The sequence below is a fragment of the Myotis nattereri genome (assembly GCF_964212035.1).
Source record: "Myotis nattereri genome assembly, chromosome: 16".
Lineage (NCBI taxonomy): Eukaryota > Metazoa > Chordata > Mammalia > Chiroptera > Vespertilionidae > Myotis > Myotis nattereri.
In genome coordinates, this window is record NC_138091.1 from 41,261,239 (window position 1) to 41,283,147 (window position 21,909).

General features: G+C 43.8%; 1 protein-coding gene across 1 annotated transcript; it reads right to left on the reverse strand.

Annotated features, from left to right (window-relative positions):
• Positions 1–208: 208 nt before the first annotated feature.
• Positions 209–21,787, reverse strand: RETREG3 (reticulophagy regulator family member 3). Its single transcript, XM_081109439.1, has 9 exons — positions 21,498–21,787; positions 9,414–9,520; positions 8,327–8,357; positions 7,273–7,399; positions 6,533–6,617; positions 5,385–5,522; positions 4,077–4,159; positions 2,790–2,922; positions 209–2,382 (listed from the first exon to the last, which is right to left on the reverse strand). Exons 1-9 carry the CDS (start codon positions 21,734–21,736, stop codon positions 1,925–1,927), a joined length of 1,401 nt encoding a protein of 466 aa, XP_080965565.1. The 5' UTR covers positions 21,737–21,787; the 3' UTR covers positions 209–1,924.
• Positions 21,788–21,909: the final 122 nt, after the last annotated feature.

The following is a 21,909-nucleotide window of genomic DNA, read 5'->3' on the forward strand; positions in this document are numbered from 1 at the left end:
CTAGATGCTGGCCAAGAGTGCCAGTTATGCTCGTGTCTGGGCTCTGGGGAGGGGAGGGGACTGGCCTCACACCATGGTCACTTTCTCACCATCACAATGGGTTCCTTACACCTGGACTCCCTCTTCTGAGGCTCTCGCCTCCTCTAATCACACACCAGATTAATAAGAGACCTATCAAGGGAAGGACACCATTCAACGTTAGTCTCTTACAGATTGTTCTCATATAAGATTTATTCCCTAGCACCCCTCCCACCCCTCCCCTCACCCCAATTCACAGTGGAGGACTAAGGAGATTCAGAGCAGGATCCCCAGGTACAAGAAACACCTTCCAAAGATTTTGCTCTCCTTCCTTCCCTCCTTGCTAACTCCCAAGCCTGGAGCTACACACACTCATGCAAGCGCGCAAAATCCCACTCGTTTCCCACACCTCCCATTTTTTTCCACATCAGAGATCACCTGTAAGACATCTGGGCTCTGAGAGGAGATAAGGTGCCCAAAATATCTGAGAACCCTAAGTGGGGAAATGCCATTACCACTAACATTCACACAAAGGTGACTATGAAATAGGCATCTAGTTCTTCTCCCTTCTCACTGTTCATGATTATCACGTCCTGGCCTCTACCTTTCATCAGCCAAGAGCAAACATGCTAGCACACTCCCACCTGTAGCACATGAAAATGGGCTCTGTCCAGCATCCCTCACCCAGGTGCGGAGGCGCTGGGGGAGTGGTCCCTGAGGATCAGCAAAGGGTTAATGCCGAGGGAAAGAGGACAGGAGTTTGGCTTGAGCTCTGGAGAAGCAGAGAGAGGGTGTAAGCTGACACAAGTTTAGAACTAATTACCAATTTCAGTTTTTGTTTCACATGAATTTACTAGGGACAGTCTTAACAGATACCCCTTAGAGGGGTCGCTGCTCATTACAGACACATTCTTGCTAATTGGGCTCATCCTTAAAAGAGGTCCACCAGGTTGGGAAGCAGTTCAATATAAAAAGTTTTCAAGGAGCTGAACAGAGTAAGAATAGCTGGTGAAGGAAGAGCTGGTGGCTTCTGGGATGAATGCCACTGAGCCGTTTGTAAAGTGCTACTCTGGCCTCCCCCATGGAATACTGCTTCTCCAGAGGAGCAGCAAGGGAAGGAGCAGGAACATGGGAATGGGTGTGGTCTGGTATTGCTTTGCTAGTTGCTCAGGCCGATGGGCAAATAGAGCCAGGGGTTAGCAGCACCGAAGACTACCAGGCAGCTCCAAAAGATTCAGTGAGACCATCGAGAGGCACTCGCCCTTCCAGCCGGCTGACCCCACGGCCCAAGGTAATGTAGAAGAGGCCCACCTCCACATCATGTTCACATTTCTTAAATTTCACAAGCAGTTTTGGAGCAAACTGGGGGTTAGGCCTCAAGAAATGAGGATGGGCTGTGGCAGAGGGAACAGGCCTGCTCTGCAGAACCAAAGGAGAAGCTTGCTTAGAAACAGACAAATCATGGCTTAGCCCAAGAGGAGAATAACAGTGTAATTCTTCCAGCTGCTGCCTGACTTGGGCCTCTGGGGAGATGATGGAGGAGGAAGGGCTCTTCTATCAATGAGGGCTCCTGAGCACCCATACCTAGAAGCAAACAGCAGCACCCCCTCAAAGGGGAACCAATACCCCTGACTACTTTGTTCCCCAAAAGAACCATCCTGATGGGGAGAAGCCTCCCTAAGGAAGCACACTCTCACTTCAGTGACTGAGCTCAGAAATGGGTGTCCAGCTGGTAGCAGGGAAGTGAGTATCTTCTCTCAACAGGCCTCTGAGCATCAGCCAGGCCACCAGGCATACAAGTATAAGTCAGGGGATGGGACCTGGGTTCTTCCCTTGCCCCTTCACCTTTAGTGGGATGAGAAAAAAACCCTAAGCCACAGTGACCCCCCCAAAAGGAGTTTCTGCTTCAGTGGCTCCTGGAACTGGCAGGGTCCAGCTGACTCAGCTCTGACTGGTCCAGAAGTTCAAAGTCATCCCCCTCAGCATCAGTGTCCAGGTCTGAGCTGGGGGCCCGGAGGAAGCCTCTAGTTGCTCTCCGGGGAGGTTGGCCAGAAGGGCCAGGCTGGGAGGCCCCTGACAGGGCCAGCTGGATCATGCCCTGGGAGACCAGGCTGGCAAAGTTGCTGGTGAGGTTGGATCCTGCAGGCAGGGCACCAAGCAGGAGCTCCGGAAGTGTACTCTCGTCACGGCTGGCTGGGAAGCCCTGGGGCTCGTTAGCCCCTGGTGGGGAATGGTACATCAAGCTGGGCATTCCAATGCTGGTATCATCCTCATCGTCCAGGCCAGCAGGATCCACATTAATGGAAGGGAAGTCTGGAAGGTCTCTGGCAAAGGATTCCTCTGGATCACTGTGCCCATCTAGGTCTGAAAGCACAGAAGGATGTCTGAGACATAGCAACGACCTGACCCCAGCCCCACCAAGTCGGCCCCACGTAACCACATTTTTCTACCCTGGATATCTAAGGGTGAAGCAAACCCATGGCACTGGTCAGCTCTTCCCTCTACTTACAGACTGCTGAGTCCTCTACTGGCAAGAGAACTCCCCCTCTCTTCTTCCCCTCTGCTCCCCGTGAACCTACAACCTGAGGAAACTAAGGCACTGAGGATTCCAAGGAGAGCAGCTGTGCCATCCTGGATGTGGCCATACCCCTAAGGCTGCTCTGACACCTGAGCCACTTCTCAGAAAACAGGAGAGGAGAGGGCGGTATCCCTTCTGTCCAGGGAAGCTGAAAGGTGGTAAGTCAGAACCATTATCAAGTCAGGCCACTCACCTTCAGAGCCTTCTGTTAGAGGTGTCTGGCCCCGTGAAAGATTGAATGTGCCATTGTCTGTGTAGGAGACCTCAGCATCCGAGTGCTCAGAGTCTGTGATGGCCAATTCCCTGGCAACAATAGAATCATCCAGCTAAGGAAAGAAAAGACAGACAAGCCTGAAGAGATGATGCCGGTAAGAACAGATGCAATAAATTAAAAATTTTTAAAAGTTAAAAAAAAAAAAAGAACAGACGCAATTCCCTAGTAACAGCTTTACTAATTACTGGCCCTGAAGACTACCCTAAGGCCAGAAGTAACCAAATGTGGATGGAGACTTCTGTCAAAATCTTGACCATTTTTAGGCTGCTTCCCAAGGAAAACACCCTTACTCATCAATCTTGAGCACAGGAAGGAAAGCAGTCTTAGGAGTCAACCAGCCACTTACTCTTAAGCAAACTGATCCAGAAAATACTTTTCACAGGTGACCTGGAGGATACACACACTGCCCAACCCAAGATGAGCAGGGCTCTTTATTTTTATTTTTTTTTAACATATTTTATTGATTTTTTACAGAGAGGAAGGGAGAGGGATTGAGAGTTTGAAATATCGATGAGAGAGAAACATCGATCAGCTGCCTCCTGCACACCTCCCACTGGGGATGTGCCCGCAACCAAGGTACATGCCCCCAACCGGAATCGAACCCGGGACCCCTTAGTCCGCAGGCCAACGCTCTATCCACTGAGCCAAACCACACAGGGCATGAGCAGGGCTCTTTAAAAGATAATCACACCAGTTCCAGAAGTTCTGCCATGATGGCAGGGGTTAAAGGGAGACATGAAAGAGGGTGTGCTGGTCACCAGGCTCAAATTGAGATTTACAAAGTCCCAATATAACACTAGCTTCTCACAGGAGTGCCAGTTATGCTCATGTCTGGGCTCTCACAGGGGTAAGGAGGGAGTACCTGAGCCTATGAGCTTACTACCTAAATGTACGTGCCAGATGGTTAAAAGGGAGCTAAAGAAGACTGGCCAGCCCTGGCTCAGTTGGTTGGGTGTCATCCCATGCTCCGGAAGGTTGCTGGTTCGATTCCTAGTCAGGGCAAAGGCCTTAGTTGTGGTTATGGGCTCACTCCCCAATGGGTGGCGTGCAGGAGGCAGCCGATCAATGATTTTCATCATTGATGTTTCTATCTGTCCCTCTGCCTTCCTCTCTAAAATCAATTAAAAGTATATTAATAAATAATAAAGAAAATTCTTTTTTTTAAAAAGAAAACTGGCCAGTGGTACAGTCCCACACCCAAAATACCTGAGGACAGAAGGCAGCAAGCTCTTCTTCACTGTCACTCTGGTTGTCCATGGCATGTTCCGGGTGTAGAGCTCTGCGGCGCACTATGTGGAAAGAGCAGAAGGCCTTGGCACCTTCCCTTGAAGGGGAAACCCCTACCCTTTTTGAGCTTCGAAGGCATAAAATGAGAACATAAGATAACCCAGGCATATAAGCATGACCATTGGACACAGACACTAGGGGGGTGAGGGCATGTGCTGTGGGAATGGGGGTAGCCAGGGAGGGGTCAATGGGGGAAAAAGGAGACATACGTAATACTATATATAACTAGAGGCCCCGTACACAGATTCGTGCACTGGTGGGGTCCAGCCAGTTGGCCCACCGCTATTGGGGCTGGGGCTGATTGGGGGCTGGGTGGGGAGAGGGGCCACGGGTGGTTGGATGGGCGGCCCTGCCCCCTGGTGGTAGAACTCCTGGTTGAACTCCCAGTTGAGGGGACAATTTGCATATTAGCCTTTTATTATATAGGATACTTTAAACAATAAAAAGTTAAAAAAAAAGAGAGAGAGAGAGAACCCAACCTCTCTGAATACGGCCCTAAGCCTACCCAACAATGCCTGAGGTGAGTTGCAGAGCCTAAGTGGAAAGGTAAGTTGATAGCACAGAAGAAAAAGATCTCTCTTCCAACAGCTCTCCATTAGCCACCCTCAGGTGATCAACTACCAGGCTTGTCAACAGCTCTCAGGATCAGCGAAGGACTGACTGGATGTCAAGGTGGAAAGTAGGTACTATCACAGAGGGCAGAGGGAGATGCCCAGCTTAGTTAGATCAGGCTTTTGAGGACTGATATTATTCAGCTGGCTGTCCAGGAGGAGCAGGGCCTTGGTGACCAAATGCAGGGCTATTTGAGGTCAGGGCTTAATGAACACCTAACCTGATCAGACCACAGCAGAGGAAAAGTTCACACAACTGTCGTCACTGTGTTTGGAAAGCAGCCAGCACAGTGCTTGGGCACAAGGAAAATGCTTTATAAAAAGTAGCAAACACTAGGGATTATCTTCACTGTCTTTTATTCAACACAGGAGAGCTTTTCTCAGATTTGTTTAAAATGGGAGTGTCTTGAATTCCCAAATGGAAAAAAAATGGGTAAGCCTGCATAGATTTCCCTGGAATAGAATATCACTTTTACCTCCCACCCCCACCCCCCCCCACACCAACCACATCCCGCTTTTCCCACTTTCGAGGACCTACCCATTATGTCAGGCCTATAGGCCTTCCTTCTCTTCCCCAAACTGCCCAAGTGGAAGGAAGACTCCCCCTTACACTTACGTTGTCTCTCTCTCTGCTTGGACATCATATAGCCGCGGACACTGAAGTCCAGCCGCTGCAGAGCTGGCTTCAGCCGTACACAGGCTCGATCCCACAGTCGGTGGTACACAGCAAGGGGCCACATCATGACAGTGACAACTGAGAAGAGTGGGAAATAGTGGCAAAATGGAGAAGGGGTGCACAAAACAGTCCTACCTGTCCCTTTGCTCTTGTGTCCTGAGGGGCTTAGACACTTAATATAAAACAGTTATGCTTGATTCTGCTGGTCACCTTCACTAGTCTCCCCAAGTACATGAGGGCGTTTTGTTGGAAGGCAGACACATCTGCAGCCATCTACAGAGTTGATTCACCGAGGGCAGAATGAGATGTGTGGTCACTTGCATATGGGTGTCACTGAGCCATAAATAAGGCCAAAGGGTAACAATGCCTCAGAAACTACATACCAAATCACATGAGCTCTGATAATGGCCACAGCCATAACTATTCAGTTCCTTTGGCCTCAAACAAGCAGTGTTCATGCCAATAGGAAGTAACTAAATTTATAAAACTGTGCTACGGGGGGGAAAGTGATCTAGGGTAAACAGAACCTAGCTGAGGAGCCCCTAAGACAGTGGTTCTCAACCTGTGGGTCGCGACCCCATTTGGCGGTCGAACGACCCTTTCACAGGGGTCGCCTAAGACCATCCTGCACATCAGATATTTACATTACAATTCATAACAGTAGCAACATTACAGTTATGAAGTAGCAACAAAAATACTTTTATGGTTGGGTCACAACATGAGGAACTGTATTTAAAGGGCCAGAAGGTTGAGAACCACTGCCCTAAGAGTTAAGTTTTGCTGTTACACAATACACTGTAAACATTCTCTCCTTAAATAGGGACAGTCCTTTAGAGTTGTTAATACAGTATGTTAGTTAACTCTCGTCAATTTCTAAAACTGACTTGGTAAGATAAGGACTTTATATGTGGGGAGCCTGCTGTAAGGTAAGAAGACCCTTTCAGGACACTAAACAAATCATGGGGTGGGGGGAAAGAAAAAAGATAATTTCCTAGAGAATAAAAGTCCTCCCTAGACCCAGAGTTAGCTGTGGCTGGAAAAGCTATGAGTAGAGTAAGCTCACAGGGGTAGGTATATGCCATACTTACGCATTAAATAGGACAGCAGGAGCCCAGGGATGTAGCGGCCCAAGACAGCCAAAAAGGTCAGTATCCCACAGCTCAGCAAGCAGAACTGGGGGAGTCAAGAAACAGCATTGAGTTTCTGCTACATGGCAGGGGACTAGGGTGAGCATAGGAGGTAGAGATGTGACTGAAATAATTCTTTATGGCCTATGAGTAAAGCACAAACACATCGGAATGACACATGTACCCGCCACTTTGCATCCAATTTGATTCTCTTTGGGAGGAAAAGAGGATGACCACTTCTATTCAAACTCCTTTGACGTAGCTAGCCCCATAGGGCTGCACCTTTCAGGCTGGGAAACTGGTTTGAATAGGACTTAGCCAAATATTCTCTCTGAAAGCAAGTGTTGGTGGTGGGGTTTTTTTAAGTCAAATTAAAAATAAAAAAACCCAACAACCTATCACATGTTTAATATGACACAGAATACATACAAGCAAGCTTTCTTTCTCATCTTGGAAGAGAAAGATGGCCTAATCTAAGTGGCAAGCACCCAAAAGAGGAGTCATCAAGCTCTGCTTTAGTCTAGTGGCTAGTCAAGCCTTTTTCTATAACTTCCCTTCGTCTCTATAATAAACTCTTGATCTTTTCTTTTCTTTCTTGAATGAGAATATGTAGTAAAGGGGTTTGTTTTGGGTTTGTTTTCAGTTTAACATGAACTGAACTGAGAAGCCAGACACAGAAGTGAAAAAGGGAAGCGTCTTACCTTGCCTGGGTTTTGCTTTTTGAAAAGCAAAAGATTCCTTATGAAAATGGTCCCACTAACCCAGACTTCAGCTACATGGTGACAGAGCTCAGGCACGCTGAGTAACCGAGGGTGCACAAAGCCCCAGCTATGAAGAGAGAAGGGGGAGCTGTAAAAGGGGAGTGCTGAGGATCCCCCCATCTTGCTGTGTAGGAAGCCAATGCTTCCGGGTTTAAATAGGGGCTAGGGAGTGGCTGTCCTAGGTGCTTTGGAGGTGAAGCATGACTTTCTTCTTGGCTCACCAGGTTGAAACTTGAATTTGGGGACTACAAGGGCAAACCTGTTCTGACAACTCCACCCTATGAGCCGGCAGCCCAATCCTCATGTGTAAACCTGCCACCAGCTCCAAGGCCCTTTGTGCTTAGAAACATCATCCCTGCACTCAACCATTGCAATTCACTGTGATTGCAATCCAGGGATAAAAGTAAGGCAGTCTGACACCACTACTGCTGAGAGGGAGGCAATGGTGGACATACCCTTCAGAGAGAAAAAAAGCAAAACCAAAAATAAACCACAGCGGAGAAAATTACTTGGATCACACAGATGGGATGAATGAGTTGAAAAATGGAAGCAGGAGCTGTAAGGACAAGAGGAATCTTTGACTTGCTGATGCCAGGAACCAATGTGTTTTCTGACCAGGAAACTTGAAACAGCTAGAGGTCACAGAAAACACTAAATGAGCTGGTATAACAACCAGGAGACAAATGAAAGAAGCTGCCTTTAGGTTTTCTCACTAGGACTGGATAATGCAGCTAATTCTCTGGCATGTCAAGTTATGGGGCACTGTAATGCTTCTTCTTCAGAAACTTCTCTTGTAAATATCAGAGGACACTAGCCATCTCAACATACTTCTGCCTGAACTTTAGAATCTGTTAAAATGATTACTTGAACAACCTTGTAAGGTTCTCAGCTTACAGTTTGTCCAGAACATGGGGTTAACAACAACATATAACCAGAATATTACAACAAGAGAATCAATCAGAGCAAAAAAAGGGATTTAATTAGTATTCCATACCTCTCATTGTCTAATGCGTCGGGTCTTGACACTACAATATTAAAACAAACACCAGCATTAGTTGGTAGGGAAAACTAAATACAAAAATGTTAGGCTATTGGTCTGACTGCTCAAATTTTAATAGGTTTGGGGGGGGGGGATAAAAGGAGACACTACGTTATACTGCCAGGTTAGGGGGCTGCCAACAAGGGAATGATGCCTGATGCTTGCTCATTTCTCCAGCAGGGGAGGGGGGTGGGGTAAGGAGGATTCAAATGGAGCATCAGGCCCCTTCTAATTACTGAAGCTGAGAGCCAAGGTATACACAAACAAATAGTCCGTCCCACCCCTCAAGAATATCTGGTTTGTTGAAACACATCAATGGTGCACTAGGTTACAAGGCACATTACAACTACTCCAACACTAGAAATCTGCCTATTCTTTTAAAAGAGAGACCCATTAACTAAAAAAAAATGATGTAAAGTCTTTTGACATGATTCCTTGAAGTCCCTGCAAAATAGGAAGGGAATGTATTTAAAAGCTGTACACTCTGGCCTGGCGGATGTGGCTCAGTGTCTACCTATGAACCATGCGGTCATGGTTTGATTCTGGGTCAGGGCACATGACAGGGTTGCGGGCTCAATCCCCAGGAGGGGGTGTGCAGGAGGCAGCTGATCAATGATTCTCATCATTGATCCTTCTATACCTCTCTCCCTCTCCCTTTCTCTCTGAAATCAATAAGAATATATTTTAAAATAAATTTAAAAATTCCTGAGAGGCAAATTAATACTGCCTTAGTAAAGACATAGTATCCAATGAAGTGAATTATTTTTTAAAAACTTGAGGACTATTTAAGGACTACTTATTCCTCAGGTCAATTATGAGGGCAGAATATCTCAGATGGCAAATCTGATTTTCTGAGCTTAACAATGAGAAGGGCATAATTCAGTTCTAAGAAATTACATGCAGAAGGAGAAAGGTCTCCTAAAGCAAATAATTCGAACATCAAAAGACATTCCCAGTTCCACATACTCCCTCATAAACCCCCAAACTAAAGGTAAAAATTACAGAAAAGAAGTTCAGTGTGTTCTAAATGCTAAAAACTTACCTTTTATTTCAGGCCAGATTTTGTTCTTCCATTGATCTATACACACTATGATCATTGAGCTGAATGCAAGTAAAAATACAAGACGAAGGGATGTCAGTGCAAAGAACCTAGAGAGAAGGAAAAACAAAAGATCATTATCCAATTAAGCTAATTTTAGAAAAGAACATTTGTGCACTAAAGGCTCTATAGTAAATAGACTTAGGTCATAGTTACATATCTCAATATACCTTAATTCATCCTTGATAACAAGTTGTCTGGGGGATAGGGGAGGCTAGGGGACTGTCTAGGGCGGGGGGATAAAATGGACACATATGTAATACCCTTTGTAATACTTTAAGCAATAAATTAAAAAAAAAAAAAACAAGTTGTCAAACATCTTTCTACCAAATTAGACCCAAGTATAGGGCAAAAAACTGGTAGAGATATATTAAAGAGCATTTCATTCAATTAGATATCCTTTGGGAAATGAGGTTCAAAAAGTAAAATGACTTGTCAAGGTCACACAGAAAGCACTGAAGCTACTTCTAAAAGCCAGTTCTTCAGAATTAACACCAATCCGTCTGAAACTCTTTCCAAAAATTGAAGAAGCCGGAACATTTCTTGATTCATTTTATTAAGCCATTACTCTAATACCAACACCAAATGACATTACAAGAAAACTACAGATCAATATCCTTTATGAATATAGATGCAAAATGCTCAATAAGTCACTGAAAAACTGAATTCAGCAGATATTAGAAGGATTATGCATCATGAACAATTCCTAGGATTTATTCCAGGAATGCAAAGGTGGTTCAACATACAAAAATAAATATATACATAATTATCACATTAATAGAATGAAGGAAATCTAGGTATTTGAAGGAATCAATCATAAACAGATAGTTATAAACAATCTGAGAAATCTGAACACTGACTGCACATCTGAATATATTAAGGAATTATTAATTGTTTTAGGTGTGATGTTATGGAAGTTATAAATTTAGAGTCCCTATTATTTTAGAGATATTTACTAAAATATTTATGAATGAAATGATATGATGTCTGGGTTTTGTGTTAAAATAATAGCTTGGCAAGGGTGTGAAAGAAGACGAAAGAAGATTGACTATGAGTTGATAACTGCTGAAGTTGGGAGATAGTACATGGGATTCTTTATTTGTGCTATTATCTCTACCTCTGCATACATGAAAAATTCTTCACAATAAAATACTTATAAAAAACCCTAACACCTCCAAGGCAAACCCTTGAAGAGTATCTGTACTCCAGGGCTGATTTCACCAGTCTATGGGGAAATAAGCATAGAAATTGAAAGTAAGCACTTAGAAATTTGTATAACAATTTGACCTAGTAATTTTGAATCTAAGAATACATTTGGCTTGTATTGCTTATGCCTTTTTAAACTTAGTTTGTCTAGTAAGTCATTTGTTTTGTATTTTACAAAAGTAATGATTTGCAACAGATCAGGAAAAATAACACTAGTCCTTACCACAGAAGATAGTTTGAGAAACACTGTTCTAAGATTGAGAGGAAAGCCGAATATATCACCAGATTGGTGGTTCAGTAGGGCAGTTAGGCATGTGTTTTTTTTTAAATATATATTATTGATTTTTTACAGAGAGGAAGGGAGAGGGATAGAGTTAAAAACATCGATAAGAGAGAAACATCGATCAGCTGCCCTACTGGGTATGTGCCTGCAACCAAGGTACATGCCCTTGACCGGAGTCGAACCTGGGACCCTTCAGTCTGCAGGCTGACACTCTATCCACTGAGCCAAACCAGCTAGGGCTGTTTTGTTTTTTTTAAATATATTTTTATTTATTTCAGAGAGGAAGGAGAGGAAGAGAAAGATAGAAACATCAATGATGAGAATCGTTGATCAGCTGCCTTCTGCACACCCTCTACCGGGGATAGAGCCTGCAATTGGGCATGTGCCCTTGACTGGAATTGAACCCAGGACCCTTCAGTCCACAGGCCAATGCTCCATCCACTGAACCAAACAAGCTAGGGTGGGGCATGGCTTTTTTTTAAAAGATGTTTTTATTGATTTTTAGAGAGATACGAAGGGAAAGGGAGAGAGACAGAATCATCAATGATGAGAGAGAATCATTGATTGGCTACTTCCCACATGCCCTCTTCTGGGGATCGAGCCTACAACCCAGGCATGTGCCCTGACCTGGTTCATGGGTCAACACTCAACCAACTGAGCCACACCAATGGGCAGGCATGGCTTTTAAAGTTAGATTTGCTTGAATGGACCCAGTTCCAAATCTCTCTCTCTCTCTGGAGCATTCTGTACCTTCTCCCTCCCTCCCCCCTCCTTATTTCCTAAGGCATGGATCTTTGTTTTCTTTCTCCAAGAACCCTTCTTTTGCCTCAGTAACTTGTTTCCTGAGTCCACACAGTCCAGATGACTCACTTCTGCTTCTGTGACTTTCTTTCTAAAGGGCCAAGGCAGTTCCACTTAGGCTCACTGCTGTTACTGTCTTCTTGCCTCTTCTATCTTAAGCCCCTCCTTTAAGCTTTCATAAACATACTCTCAAAAAGAATTTTTTTTAAATACTAGTTAATTAGCTTAACTTTGTTAAGCCTCAGTTTCCTCATCTATATGTGTCTTAATAATAAATCTTGCAGGATTGTTTGCAGGTATTAGAAACAACATACTTAATCATCTAGAAAAATATCATACTTGATCCTGCTTTAAAAAAAAATACAAGTCACCTAATACATTGTAAAATTGAATAGAACTACTGAAGTGTTAGTAGGTATTATCACAGCAATTGATCAAACAAGGATTACCAAGGGTTGGTTATAAATGACCACTTCTCAACACAACATGACCTAATGACTTCACATAATCACAGAACAATACCAAGAGTACAATCCTTATCATAATTTTTAAAAAGCTTTATCTGTGTGCATATAATACACAAAAACATAGGGATTGGCAGAGGAACTTTAATTTTTGTCTCTAGACAGTTGTTTGTTTTTTTGTAAAATATATTTTATTGATTTTTTTACAGATAGGAAGGGAGAGGGATAGAGAGTTAGAAACATCGACGAGAAAGAATCATCAATCAGCTGCCTCCTGCACACCCTGCACTGGGGACGCGCCCGCAACTAAGGTACATGCCCCTGACCAGAATCGAACCTAGGACCCTTCAGTCGGCAGGCCGACGCTCTATCCACTGAGCCAAACCGGTTAGGGCTCTAGACAGTTTTGTACTTTGTTTTCAATAAACATGAATCCATGTTATACAACTTTTAAAACTATACAAAGAATAAGGGATGGAATGAAACGAGAACTTAGAAATCCAGTCACAAGTGACAACCCTATTCCAATTTTTCCACCCCACCACTGAAAGGATACTGCAATTATATGTGAAATTAAAGAACAAGGGCAGCTTAACCGAAAGGAGCCTCCAGAGCTGCCCCAGGCCATTAATCTTCTCTCCAAAGCCAGTTCATCATCCCCACAAAACAAGCCAATTTAACAAGGCCAAGGATAAAGGCTTTAGAGCTTCCCAGTGCTGCTGCCTCCATGTCCCAGGAGCAAGAGTGGCGCGACTGCTGTTTTCTCCAGAGTGCTTGAATGGGCTCTCTCGGGAGGCCATCCGCACTGTCTGCCATCTCCACTTCCCCGATCATAATTACTAACACAAATATAAACTGGAGGAGGGAAGGATATTAAGCTCTCCTAAGAAAGATCAGTTTTTCAAAGATGATGGCAATGAAAATACTGTTTCTCCAAAACCTGGACTATTTTTAGTCATCTGTTATAGCCCCCAACCTATGCTTCAACTTAGTTCCATAAACATTTGAGTGCCTGTTACATGCCAATGCCTAGTAAGCAGTCCAGTTATGGAAAAGAGTAAGGCACAGACCTTACTCTCAAGTGTATTTATGTGTCTGCGTGTGTTTGCAACATAATATGACATGGTAATAACAAAGAAGAGGACATCTAAGTGGGCTCTGAAAGACAAATGGTAAGAAAACATGGCCAAAGGATGTAGGGAAGGAGATGACAGGGAGAACAATCAGGTGACAGGACATATTTAAGACAAGTAGTTTGGCAGAACTGAAACTTAAAGAACAGAGGGAGCCCAGCCGGTGTGGCTCAGTGGTTGAGCTTAGACCTATGAACCAGGAGGTCACAGTTTGATTCCTGGTCAGGGAATATGCCTAGGCTGCGGGCTGAATCCCCAGTGTGGGGCTTGCAGGAGGCAGCCAATCAATGATTCTCTCTCATCATTGATGTTTCTATTTCTCCCTCCTTCTCCCTTCCGCTCTGAAATCAATAAAAAATATGATCTTGAAAAATAATAAAAATTAAAAAAAGAATGAAGGGAGGGAATGAGTACAAGGAGAGAGGTGGGGGTGGGAGTCACATCGTGGGCCTTTTATGACAAAGGGTATTGGATTTTGAAGGTAAATTAGTATAGAGTTTTACAAAGAGTGTATTTTCTGGATCATGAAGGCTAACATCTTTTTGAGCGAGATTAATTCTGGTCCACAAGTCCATTTTAGGACCAGATGTATCCTTTTGTTGAACAAGCCAATGCAGGAACTTCAAAGGAAGAAGATTTTGTGTGGTATAAAATAACATTTCTTGGGAAAATACTTTCCTCCATGTAGATAAAAACTTAATTAACAGAAAGAGCACCTCAAACCACTAGAGTTGATCCCTCCACGGTAACTAGAAAATATCAATGTTTCCTCAGGGGTCTATACAGTTAAGTGTGTGCGCCTTTCCTACCAGCCCTCAACACTAAATTCCTAAACGAAAAGGGAATATCAATTGGATAGGTGTGTTTTGGATATACTGAGGGTCACATATGCCTTTTTATGAAGGTAATGTGAAAGCCTCCCTGTAAAAACCACTGCCACTATGTTAGAGGACAAGACATCATTGAAGATAAAGTACTTCTGAAACTGGTATAGGTAAGGGATGGAAGGAAAATAAGAGAAGAGTCCTCTGGATTAGCTTAATCCTAAAATGTCTATTCACACAGACAGAAAAAATTTACATGCAGCTTTAACAGTGTACAAGTTTAATAAAACATGCAAGACATTTCTCAGCAAATCTAATCAGCATGAGAACTTCCCAACTTAACAAAAACAACTGCAAATGTAGTCAACTCTGGATAGTCACAAGTGAATTATTCAATCTGGGGACTGCCCATAGGCCATTACTCCTACCCGTTGTGGGCTCACAATCAATTTTTCCTTATGTGTGTTTTTTTAATTGATCTGGGAGAGACAACAACTTATTATTCCATTCACATATGCATTCATTGGTTGATCCCTGCATGTGCCCTGACTGCGATCGAACCGCAACCTTGGCATATGAGGACAACGCTCTAATCAACTGAGCTACCTGGCCAGGGCAATTTTTCCTTATGATATTTATTTCTAAAGCCAAGCATGTTGATTGGAGAAAGCTTAGAACATATATAAGTAATCAAGAAAATAAAAATGAAATTAATACATCATCTATGAAACATTCTTACAAAAAAAATTTTTGAACCGGAATCTGATCAAGCCTCTAGATCCAATTACTAATTTACAGGAAATACAGAGCACAGGAGAACATGTTAAGCCACAGATGAGGAAATCTAGTCTGTAGGACATTTTACAAGACAAACTGGTTTCTTCAACAAATTCACTGCAAAGAGGAAAGAAGAGTGAAAGGGCACCAACAAAGTAAGAGATGTAAAAAACAGCAGTCACAATATGTGGACTTCATTTGGTTGCTAACCCAAACAAACTGCTTAAAAAAAAAAAAAGACACTTATGAGAAAATTGGAAATTTGAACACTGACTGAGATCATTAATTTTTTACATGTGATAGTAGCAGTAGAATTTTTTAAAGTCTATTTTTCAGAGACACATATTGAAACACAGATTAAATGATATGACATCTAGAATTTGCCTCAAATTCAAGAAGGGAAAGAATTGGGGTAATAAGACTGAAAATTGGCCATGAAGTGAAAATGTTTAAAGCTGGGTGTATGGTGGTACATATTATTCTGTCTACTTATATATGTTTTAAAGTTTCCATAAAAAAAAAGTTTTAGGGCCTGGCCCGGTATCTCAGTCGGTCAGAGCATCATCCCGATACGCCAAGGCTGCAGGCTCCATTTCCCATTAAGACACACAAGAATCAACCAATGAATGTGTAAATAAGTGGAACAACAAATGGATGTTTCTCTCTTTCTCTCCCTCCTTCTCTAAAATAAATAAAATTTAAAAACCTAATAAGCACAAATTAATAACTCACTGTCCTTTATTTACCTTAGAATTTTTATTACCAATGAGAATAAACATTCTTTTTTTTAAAAAAAAATCTATTTTATTGATTTTTTTTACAGAGAGGAAGGGAGAGGAATAGAGAGTTAGAAACATCGATGAGAGAAACATCAACCAGCTGCCTCCTGCACACCCCCAACTGGGGATGTGCCCACAACCAAGGTACATGCCCTTGACCAGAATCGAACCTGGGACCCTTCAGTTGGCAGGCCGGCACTCCATCCACAGAGCCAAACCGGTTATGGCGAGAGTAAACATCCTTTTAATATATTTTTATTGATTTCAGAGAGAAAGGGAGTTTTGTTTTTGTGTGTGTGTTTTTTTGTTTTTTTTTTTCAGAAAAATTATGAGAATTCCAAAACTAAACAATTTTTTTCAGGTTAACTATACCATGGATCCTCATTTTAGTACACATAAATTGGAGTTTGCTATAATCGTAAAGCTTATGCTATAACCAAACAAAGTAAAGATCACATGCCTATTTTCTTTTCTTTTTAAATATATTTTATTGATTTTTTACAGAGAGGAAGGGAGAGAGATAGAGAGTTAGAAACATCGATGAGAGAGAAACATCGATCAGCTGCCTTCTGCACATCTCCTACTGGGGATGTGCCCTCAACCGAGGTACATGCCTTTGACCGGAGTCGAACCTGGGACCCTTCAGTCTGCAGGCCGATGCTCTATCCACTGAGCCAAACCGGTTTTGGCCACATGCCTATTTTCAATCAAAGAAGACACTATTTCTGGGTTCCTTCGTTATTACAGAGTAAGCTTAGCTCAGTGGCACTTTAGAACCATACCATCCTATAGAGACAAAAAGCCCATTGTTGTACAGGACTGTGGCTATCTAGTTAATGAGCCAGACACTATAAATTAGAATGAAAAAAATTAACCCAATCTATGTCATGTAGTGATAGTTATTGGTTGCACAAAACCAGAAATGAAATCAACTAGCTGCTCTGACCTACTTTGTGTTAATGGACAGAAAGCACCCAACCTTATAATTAGGACAGATAAAAACGGATGGCAAGCCCTAGCCGGTTTGGCTCAGTGGATAGAGTGTCAGCCTACAGATCAGAGGGTCCCAGGTTCGATTCCAGTCAAGGGCATGTACCTTGGTTGCAAGTTCCTCCCCACCAGGCCCTGGTCAGGGCACATGCAGTAGGCAACCAATCGACGTGTTTCACATCGATGTTTCTGTCTCCCTCTTTCTAAAAATAAAAAAATAAAAATAAACTGATAGCAAAAGAGAGGCAAAAAAAAAAAAAGCCAAAGCATCCTTGGAAGTCTTCTTGGCTACCAAACGCAACAAAAACCCTCCAAAGACTATCATCAGAAACATTTGCTCAATAGATTTCATCTGAAATTTGATGTGTAAATTTTTTTCACAGAACAAATGTCTCTACTTAACTGGGCCCTCCCTTCCACTTCCCGTTCTTCACTATTGTTTTTTACTCAAATTCTAACCTTTTAAATCAGAATTGCTATATACCTTTAATCACCTTTTGGGTCATTTTTAAATTTGGATAGATTTTTTTGGAGGAGGGGGGCCCACCTTGTTGTTATTTTTTTCAATTGTGAAAACAATACATTCCATAATATCCTCTAGAATATGATATATGGTTAACTCAGACTAGTGACTGTAAAAGCAGATCCCAACAGGGAATCAACTTGTAGATTGCTCTAAATCAGTATCTGCAATTTAAAGACCACCTAGAGCAAGCATGTCGAACTCGCGGGCCGTGGGCCGCATGTCTTATTTATTTGGCCCATGTTAGCCTTTGAGTTTGACCTAGAGCCTGGCCTATGTGGCTCAGGAGTTGAGCGTTGACTCATGAACCAGGAGGTCACAGTTCAATTCCCTGTCAGGGCACATGCCTGGGTTGTGGGCTCGATCCCCAATAAGGGGCCTATAGGAGGCAGTCCATCGATGATTCTCTCTCATCATTGATGTTTCTCTCTCTCTCTCTGAAAATCAATAAAAAATATAAATTTTAAAAAATAATAAAGATGACCTAGAATCATAGAATGCTGAAAACTGGAAAGGAGTTCAGAGTCATCTAGCCCTCCTTGAACCATATGTTCACACATTTCCAGGGCTCCTTTGTCTTCCCCTATCTCCTAGATTTGAGTCAAACTAAAAAGTTACTCAAACATGTTCTTTTCTGATCCTGTCAGGAATCACTTTTTTTTTTTTTTTTTTTTTTTTTTTTAGGATACACTCTTGCTGACTCATATTCTTCTCTCAAATCACTCATTTACTTTATGGGTGATGTTGAGGATAATGAAAATACAAGCAGTTGGGGAAGAAAGAAAAAATAAAACAAAAAAAGACAAGCAACTGGAAAGAAGGCCTGACGTGACTGTTATTATCCTAGTGATAATAATGTATCAGTGACCAGAAGCAAAATGGGCTGGAAGATCTCTGATGCGATCACCATAATTTCTCTGAAATCTGAAAAAAAACAACATTTTTTTTAAAGAGTGAAAGCCTTGGAATACTGTAGTGGCAAGTCATCTACATCTCTCTCTCTTATGTTGTTTTTTCTTTATTAAGATATAAGAGGGCACACTCACACGTACAGAAAAACCTTCATTGAGCATAGAGAACTTTAAAAGCTAAATCACCTTCCTGAATTCTGATTTTTTTGTACTCCTACCCAATCTTCTAATGCCTCAAAATGTATTTTAAAACACACACCTCAGTTAGTGATATATCATTGTTCAAAACAAATAATCACCCTGACCAGTTGCTCAATGGTTAGAGCACCAGCCCTCGAACCCAAGGGCTGAGGATTCAATTCCCAGTCAAGGTCACATACCTTGGCTGCAGATTCTCCAGTCCCAGTAGGGGCATGCCGGGAGGCAACCAAGCGATGTGTCTCACTCACATCCATGTCTCTCTCTCTCTCTCTCCCCATTCCCTCCCTCCCTTCCACTCTCTCTAGAAATCAGTAAAGAAAAAAGAAAAAATCCTTGGGCAAGGATAAAGAAAAACACAAACAAATAACAAAAAATATTTCAGATTTGATTTTTCTCTGTCCTGAGCCAATGATCCTCGTGGTTCCTAAACATTTTAAATGTCTAATGCCCGGCTGGCAAGGCTCAGTGGTTGAGCATCGACCTATGAACCAGGAGGTCACAATTCAATTCCCAGTCAGGGTGTGTGCCAAGTTCCAGGCTCGATCCCCAGTAAGGGACATGCAGAAGGCAGTCAATCAAGATTCTCTCTCATCACTGATGCTTCTAGCCCACTCTCCCAACCCCTTTCTCTCTCTGAAATCAATTAAAAAACACACACAACATATTTAAAAAATAAAATAAAATGTCCAAAATTAAACAGCCACTCTTCAACATTCCAAAGTGAAATGTCAACATCCACATTCAATACGATGCTACTGGAATGTGAAGTCTAACTTTCATTTTAAACCTCACACTACCTTCCAGGAAGCACATTTACTGGTACTAAAACAAAGAATCCCATGAACTCCAATGTCAATTTCCCTTAGCTTCGGGGGCCTTAATACTACCAGTCATCCTGTATTGCCATAAATAGCATACCCACTTGTTTTCAGCATCAAGAGTCATACCCTCATTTTGCTGTATCTCTCTCCCACCTACGTGGAGTGTGATGGGAATGTAACAAGAGGAACTGTTCTGGATACACAGCAGGCAAGCTACCAGGAGACAAAGACCAATCACAACAATGCTTTAACAGACTAGAAGTAGGGCCCTAGCCGGTTTGGCTCAGTGGATAGAGCGTCAGGCTGTGGACTGAAGGGTCCCAGGTTCCATTCTGGTCAGGGCACATGCCTGGGTTGCGGGCTTGATCCCCAATGTGGGGCGTGCAGGAGACAGCCAATCCATGATTCTCTCATCATTGATGTTTCTCTCTCTCCCTCTCCCTTTCTCTCTGAAATCAATAAAAATATATTTTTTTAAAAAAGAGAGAGACTAGGAGTAGGAAAGGGGGGATCTGAGTGAGATTCTACACATAGCATAATAATAAAATTAAGTAACACGGTTGGGGGTGAACAAATTAAGGCTAACACTGTAACATTTGAAGATGTGTCTCCGTCAGAGCAATTCTTTATATGTAGGCCTCTCCCTGCATTCTACTTCAAAAAGCTCTCAGGCAAGGGGCATGTAGAAAGTCCCCTCCAAAAATAACTTACATGCTCCCGGCCCATGCGCACTAACAAATCCTTGGTTTATCAGGATTCATGTATAGATCAGCCAGTCATACTTTGATACAAAACTGGTTTATTGAGGACAACTTTTTCGTCTATTGAGTACAATCCCAATGTAGGAAATGAAGTTTTGATTGGATGGTCTGGGGTTTGGGACGGGGATGGGGGTGCAGAAAGGAAGAAAGAAATAGCCATTTGGGTAAACACTTCTGAATGAGGTAACGGGTTTCTGACAGAGAACAGGAGAGAAGGAGGTACCTGGGGACCTAGGGAGAAGCACTCTCCCCCAGCCACCCCGCCCCACCCCAATAATGAAGACTGCTGTAAGAAAAGAAAAAAGTTTATCACCGAGTTTGCTAGCCTCGGGAAGCAACACATGGCAGAGGCTACTGCGACAACTTTAACGCGGGTCTCCTTCAAACGGTGCGAGGATTAATTTAATAGCTAAACACTGTGTCTTCCTGACAGTGAACTGGAAAACGTTTTGCTACAGCTGACGGAAAATCTTCTTTCAGAGAAAGGATAAGAAATGTTTTGGTTTTAAAACCAAGAATTTTAAGAGGAAAGCTATTTTGAGCAAAAACAAAAAAAATTTGGAAACACATACCTTGTTCTGTTTTAGGCTTATCCAGAATAGTCTTATTTCATTCAGCTGTATGACCCCCCCCCCCCCCCACACACACACACACATATATATACATATATACCTCAGTTCCCTGATCAATTATACTTCCCCAGATCCTTGGTAGATCCTATGAAAACCTAAGTCCCCTTTAGGTGATGACAACTGGGGGAAGCAGCAGTCCCTCCATTTTCAGAGAGCAGATCCTTAAAGTATATGTATAGCCCCCCTTTTCCAGCGCAGGAAAAGTCACACACACTACAGACACCCTCCGTTCCTTGCCTCTAAACCACGGCTAAAGACGCCGCTCTAACTCCCTGGGACAGGGAGGCGTGGCAATCCTAAGTGCCTTCCAAAAGGGCGCAATCTCACCATCACTATTTCCTAGCTGTTCTTTAAACGCTTGTTAACTTTCAAGCTGCAGTTTCGGAGGCTCTTGGTGACGCTCAGACCTCACAAACTTCCCTGAGCGGGCGAAAGTACATCCACCCACGCTCACCCTGATCCACAGCGCGCGGGCGGGCTGTCTCACTCAGCGCCGCTCCGGACACCCGGCCCAGGCCTCCCGCCGCCGCCCCAAGAACGACCACTGACATCTCCGGAGACAGTCTCCAAGCCACCTGTGACCAGACCGGAGAGAGGAGGCGATGGATGGCCTGAAAGGGGCCCAGCTTTCCCCGGCTACAATGAGGCGCCCTCGCCCACAGCGGGAGGCTCCAGATGCTACCAGAAGCTCCGGCCAGATGTGCGGGGCGAGGGTGCGGGAGGCGGTAAAACAAGGAAGACAACTGGAAGGCCCTGCGGAGAACTGCGGTGCCAAAGGCTGCCGGCGGGATGGAGTGGGAGGAAGTGAAGGGAGATCAGGAAGCAGCCAATGCGGCGGAGAAAACAGGTGAGGCGAGAGGTGGACCCCAAAAACCTGACGCATTCCCGCCTCGCAGGGTTTCCGAGGGTCCAGTTTCTCACCAGAAAGCCGCGTTCAGCCCCAGGCACCACAGGGCGCTTCTGGCTGGCCGCTCCCAAACAAGTGCCGCCTGCACCCGGCTCAGCAGAGGCTCGTAAGGCCCCAGCACCTCCACCAGGGCCCGCTGCGCCGCCTCAACCTGCTGGTCCCTCTCCAAGGAGCCTGACATAGCGCCGCGGCCCCGGAAAGTCGGCCTCGAAGCTGGGCCTGGGACCGTGGCCACCCCCTCTGCCTCCGCCATCAGCCCCCGGCAGCCACCACATCCGGGGCCGCGCGGCTTGACAATCACAATAACACCAACTGCGCAGACGCGGGATTCGGCGGGGGAGGTGGAGTCCCTTGACACTGCGCCTGCGCAAGGGCTCTCGCTGGCAACCACCCAGAGAGAGCGCTGCGTCAAAATACGTCCGTCTC